This window comes from Pteropus alecto, unplaced genomic scaffold (genome assembly GCF_000325575.1).
Source record: "Pteropus alecto unplaced genomic scaffold, ASM32557v1 scaffold78, whole genome shotgun sequence".
NCBI classification, from domain to species: domain Eukaryota; kingdom Metazoa; phylum Chordata; class Mammalia; order Chiroptera; family Pteropodidae; genus Pteropus; species Pteropus alecto.
The window spans coordinates 16,908,131-16,914,455 of record NW_006443124.1 but is presented as its reverse complement, the minus strand read 5'-3'; the positions used below and the strand labels follow the sequence as shown (position 1 = coordinate 16,914,455).

Genomic DNA, 6,325 nt, shown 5'->3' with positions numbered 1-6,325 from the left:
CACACGCTTCACCCCCGGTGGCATGTGGTAAACATGTGCCCTATAATTACGGAGTATCAGGAGCTACTTGGCTTGAAATGCTTGGAACCCTGCGTGGTGACAGGGTTGCTGCTCAGTCATCTCCTTTTGGGGATGGTCCTGGTCGAGCAGAAGTGGGTTTGTCTTTACAGGAGTCCGTGACATTCAGAGATGTGGCTGTGCACTTCAGCCGGGATGAGTGGCTGTACTTGGACCCCGCACAGAGAGCCTTGTACCGGGAGGTGATGCTGGAGAACTACAGCTCCCTGGTGTCACTGGGTGAGGATCCTTCCTTGTGACGCAGAAGCTGCTGGGGAGCATCTTGGCACTCTCTCCAAGGGGGATGTTGGAGGGTGTGGCCAGGTGCAGCCCACCACCAAGAATGGGGCTTGCAGAGTGGCACTTGCTGTTGCCCTCAGCTGCTGTGAAGGTTCTCAGCTTGCTAGAGCTGGGGGCAGATACCCTTTCTGTGCATCTCCTGTCTCCTGTCACCTGAACTTTGTTCCCCTGCATCTCCCAGGAGTTCCAGCTTAGGAGCGCACAGCCAGAGCTCTGACTTTTCCTTGAGACACCTCCTGGCCATCCTCTGGGAGCCCCTCTGAGACCACACCTCTCTCCTTCCTTGGACTGTCCGTCTGGCCCAGAGACCCGGGGGTGGGATCTGTATGCCACGATGGCTGCTCATGTCTGGGCCATGGACTCATTCTCTTGTTCTTGCTCACCAACAGGGATTCTCTTTTCCAAACCAAAGGTTATCTTCCAGTTACAGCAAGGGGAGGACCCCTGGATGGTGGAAAACGGAGTTTCTTGTGGTGCATGTCTAGGTGAGTGAGTCACTGGGGAATAGGCATAGCATCATCAGCCAGTTTGGGAAGAGGCTGCTCTCTGCTGACATTGACCGGGACTCTTGTTGATATGCCGGGCCAGGCAGCCATGTGGAGCAGGGTGTATGTTCCCTCGCCCTCTGCCTTGTGAGTACTTGATACAGCAGGTTCAGAGGGAGAGTTGCATTCTCCCAATATGAGTTGCACTTTTTTAATATGTCCCTTGTAATTTGATTGCAGAATATGTAATGCAGTATATAGTGTGTAAAGGCTTGTAATTCATATATTCCCCCTTTTTCCTTGCTTTTCCTGGATTGATTATTTTCTTAAATTATTTTGCTTTTGCAGTTCATACATACCTTTTAACACTAAGTACATCCCCCACTCTTTGGTGTTGGATTTTTGCTTGGACTTTTTTTGTCCGCAAATTATATATGGTTCAGCTAAAAAGAAAAAGCAGATGTTTGTGTTTATATAAAACATCGTGTATTTATATATAGCACGGGAGAGAAAGCAGGGGTAGCAAAATGATAACAATTATCAAATGAAGGCAGAAGGTTTGTAGATAGTCATGCCATTTTCCTGAATTTCTGTGTGAAAAATTTCAAGATAACATGTCCCAGATTCTGGCTGCCAGGACGTAGCTGTCAATCTCTGAATCCCTGTGGGTTGCTGAATCATAAGCTCTCGCTCTCTTGTTCTACTTTGAATTTGGTCCTTGTTTCTGGCACAAAGATGGCTCTCTTTTTAGTTTTTCTGCTTTTCCAGTATTTATTTTTCCCAATGGCAGGAGACAGGCTCTCTGTGTCAGCTTAGTCTTGTGTTTTCCTTTCATGAATTCTGTCTTCAGCTTTTCTCCTTTGGTTTAATCAGAACATTTTCTTAAATGTTTTCAGAAAGGTTCATGGGTGCTGTATTAGTGCATGTTTAAAATCAATTCTTTTACCTCTCCTGTGGGAGTTACATTTGGATCTAGAATTCTGGTATCAGAATTGTCCAAATTTTGCTCCATTGTCTTTGGGCTCTTAGTGTTTTTAATAAAAAGCCCCCATTAATGTGATTCTCTTTCCTCCATTTCCAGTATAAAAAACATTTTTTTTTCTTTGCCTTTGTCCGGAATCTCTCAGGACATCCTCTTTATCGTTAATGTTCGGTACTCACTGGGCCCTTTGCTTCGAAGATCAAAGTCTTTTTCATTTCAGGGATTTTTTTTTTTCTACTACATACTTACATATATTCTGCCACATTCCACCAACAATTCAAGGAAGTTGACTATAAGAGTAATGACATAATAAAATAGAAATTCATTTAGAACCCTAGAAAATAAAGAAGACTTGTTGTAAACAGAGTGGGTAACCTCGGGTGAGTTTCAGATTTGGCTCTGAGCTTTCTAGTTGGCCAAAAAATCGTTAGTATCAAATTGACTAATTCTTTAATAAGCATTTAAAAAATTGTTTTTGTTTTTATAAGGTATACATAGTATAAGATATACATAGTGTTGTAAAAAAGAGGAGCTAAAGAAGGAGATTCGCCTGAAATTTTACCAACCATGGTGAACCTTTGCAGTTATTTTACTACTTATCCTTTCAGACCGTGAATATTGCATGAGAAAGACAGGCACACACAGAAGGAGAGAAACAGAGATTAATTACACATATTGTTCTCAAGTCTTTATAACTGTCTTTCAATTATTCAACCTTCATTAAATAGAGACCTACCTCTTTGAAGGAATTCTGTTGTATTGTTAAACTATATTTTATTGAACAATCTTTTGGAAATTTTAGTTTCGAGTTTTTCCCTATTAATATTGCTGCTATGGCTATAGAATACAAAGGTATGATATAAAGAGAAAGAGAGAAGATGTCCAGAGAGTAATTATAGTACAAAGATGTGAATGTTGTGATTAAAAAGCAAGGTATATGAACTGAACATTCACATAGGATTTTTTGAAAAACTATTCAACCTCATTATAGTCATTGAAATGTAAACAAAAAAATAAGACACCATTTTTCCTTATAAATTACCATAAATTAAGAAATACATATCCAATGTTTTTGCTACTGCTCTAAGTGGTGAGCAGTATCTTTAGTGGGACTTTGATTGGTACAGTCTTTCTTTAGGACTGTCTGACTTTATTAAAATCAATTCCAGGTCTGGAAATTTATCTTAAGAAAATAATTCTATAATTGTGCAAAGTTGCAAAGGTGGTGTGAAAGAATGTTTGTTACAACATGAGGGATTACTGGAGAAAAAGAAAGCTAAATGGCTCTCAAAAGAGGATTTAGTAAATTACAATGCATTCGTACATTGGAATCTTACATAGTCATTAAAATGATAGTGTTAACCTACATTTATTGACATGGAGAGAGGCCCATGCTTTTCTTTTTTTTAAGTGAAGTAGGGAAGGGAGAAACTTAGTTTCAACCTGTTTTTATTTTTAAGTAAAAGTGTTTTTTAATATACAGAAAAGTTCTGGTGAGCTAAATTCCGTATATAACAGTGATTGTATTTGCATGATGTGTTTATTGGTGAACTATATTTTTATAATTTTCTGTGTTAAATTACAACTGTGTATTTCCTTTTTGGTTAAGGAAATAAAAGTTCTTTTCGTAGAATACATTTATTCCTTTTGAATCAATGATTCCATTTCTTGCATTGTATACTAAGTGATCAAAAAAGTAGACAGAGGTTATTTTCAAAAATGTATTCTTTTTCCCAGTATTCCCCAGTATATCATTATATAGCACCACTCTCCATCAAGCTGTCCAAGCCAGAAGCTAAGCATCATTTTTGAGTCCTTTCTTTCACTTACTCTGTACACTGTATTCATAGGTAAAAATACTTGTCATTTCTACCTCCAAAACAACCCACTGTGCCTGCCTCCATTACTGTGCCACTGCAAACTGCTATCATCTCCATCCAGGAAGTTTTGGTGGCCTCCTAATTGGCTGCTCTGCATCTGCCCTTGTTCTCTTTTCCCCACCCGCAAATTACAGTTTGTTTGTCACAAAACCATAGTGATCCTTTTTAAACACAATTATCAAGTCCCTCCTAACCCCCAGTGATCCTTAGAAGAAATTCCAAATGCCTTCCTATATCTTACAAGAGACCTCACATGATATGACCCCTGCCCACCTCTTCACCTTATAGCACTCTTCCCTTGTTCCTCTTGCGTAAGCCACATTGGACTTCTTTATGTTCTTCAAACACAGAAAACTTATTTCTGCCTTACGGCCTTTGTGGTGTTTTTTTTTTTTTATTATTTTTTCTGACTAGAATAATTTTTATGCCCACATTTTTACATGGCCAGCTCTTATTATTTAGATCTCATGTTCAATTTTATTTTCTCATCACCCAGTTTAAAATATCAGCTTATTCAGTCTTACTACATATCACCTGTTGTTTTGTTTTGTTTTTACAATTCTTACCACTTTCTAGCACTTATTTGTTTACTTGGTCATTGTCAGTATTCTGTGAGATTGTAAACCTTGTAAAAATTGGACTCTTATCAGGCACAATCCCTGTAATACTGAGTCTTGACCTTTGCATGGTGCATAGTGGGCACTCAGGAAATATTTTTTGAGTGAGTTCATGTCCATCCCAACATTATTTGAATGAGTCCCAAAACAGACCTAGTTGACGCCCTGTGTTTCAGAGAGCTTTATAGGGACAATAGCTCTTTCACTTTTTCACAGCCCCTCCAGTTTTGTCTTGGATTTACCTTGATGCCTGGTGACAAACATGGAGATGAAGCGGAGGACCGACATTCCACTGTGTTCAGAAATGCCCTGCTCCCTGCTGACCTGAGCCACTCAAGCAGGCCTGGCTCCTAGAAGAGCTTCCTCATGAGTTCCTCAGCCTACCTCTATGTCATTTTCTTCAGACTCTTCTCACCAAGGCGGGTCTTCATCCTGCTGCTTTTTCCTGCCCTTCTTGCCTACTTTTTCTAAGATTTCAAGGATATATTTGTTAGTGATCCTTATATATTTTGATGTCACTTTTCATTATTCCCAGAGCAAGGGAGACTTACATGTTTTGTTTATTTTAGGATGGGAGAGCTTGTTTGAGACCACAAATTCCGAAGAAGACTATCAGGAAGTAATGAATAAACTCATAGATGATAGTACTTTGGACTTCAAGTTGGGGAAAACCTACATAAGTGAGGACAAGCTAGAGAAGCAGCAGGGCAAAAAGAATAAACCTTTCAGGAAAGTCTTGGTTACCATCAAGAAAACCTACACGAAAGAGAGGAGCTTAGTAGGTGTTGAGAAAAATCTTGGTCTAAAATCATCAATTATTAGAAAATCCAGAATTGTTTCCAGAGGAAGGAAGCCCCATTTACAACACTATTCAATTCTATTTAAACAACTGGAAGTCAATACAGTGCGAAAATGTTACAAATGTAACATCTGTGGGAAAATCTTCCTCCACAGTTCTTCCCTGAGTAAACATCAGAGAATCCACACTGGAGAGAAGCTCTATAAATGTAAAGAATGTAGGAAAGCTTTCAGCCAAAGCTCATCCCTAACTCAGCACCTGAGAGTTCATACTGGAGAGAAACCTTACATATGTAATGAGTGTGGGAAAGCCTTCAGTTTTACTACCTCTCTCATTGGACATCAGAGAATGCATACTGGAGAGAGACCTTATAAGTGTAATGAATGTGGGAAAACATTTAAAGGTAGTTCATCCCTTAATAATCACCAGCGAATTCATACTGGAGAAAAGCCCTATAAGTGTAATGAATGTGGGAGAGCCTTTAGCCAGTGCTCATCTCTTATTCAACATCATAGAATTCATACTGGAGAGAAACCGTATGAATGTACTCAGTGTGGGAAAGCCTTTACTTCAATATCACGGCTAAGTAGACACCATAGAATACATACTGGAGAGAAACCCTTTAATTGTAATGAGTGTGGGAAAGTATTCAGTTACCATTCAGCCCTTATTATACATCAGAGGATTCACACAGGTGAGAAGCCTTATGCATGTAAAGAATGTGGGAAAGCCTTTAGCCAAAGCTCAGCTCTTATACAACATCAAAGAATTCACACTGGAGAAAAACCCTACAAATGTAACGAATGTGGGAAAGCTTTTTCCTGGATTTCACGGCTTAATATACATAACAGAATCCATACTGGAGAGAAACCATATAATTGTAAAGAATGTGGAAAAGCCTTCAGTTCTCATTCTGCAGTTAATACGCATCGAAAAATTCATACTGGAGAGAAACCTTATAAATGCAACGACTGTGAAAAGGCCTTCAACCAAAGCTCAGCTCTAATTCAGCACCAGAGAATTCATACTGGAGAGAAACCATATAACTGCAAAGTATGTGGAAAAGCCTTCAGACAAAGTTCTTCCCTTATGACACACATGAGAATTCATACAGGAGAAAAGCCTTATAAATGTAAAGAATGTGGGAAAGCTTTTAGTCAGAGCTCATCTCTTACTAATCATCAGAGGACTCATACTGGAGAAAA

The 6,325-nt window shown here is 39.3% G+C and overlaps 1 protein-coding gene across 1 annotated transcript in view; it reads left to right on the top strand.

Moving 5' to 3' along the window:
- The window catches only part of ZNF879 (zinc finger protein 879), a 44,079-nt gene that overhangs the window by 3,805 nt on the left and 33,949 nt on the right, over positions 1-6,325 (top strand). Inside the window, 3 exon segments of the mRNA XM_006923255.3 lie at positions 171-297; positions 747-842; positions 4,891-6,325. Coding sequence (XP_006923317.2) covers positions 171-297; positions 747-842; positions 4,891-6,325 — 1,658 coding nt within the window.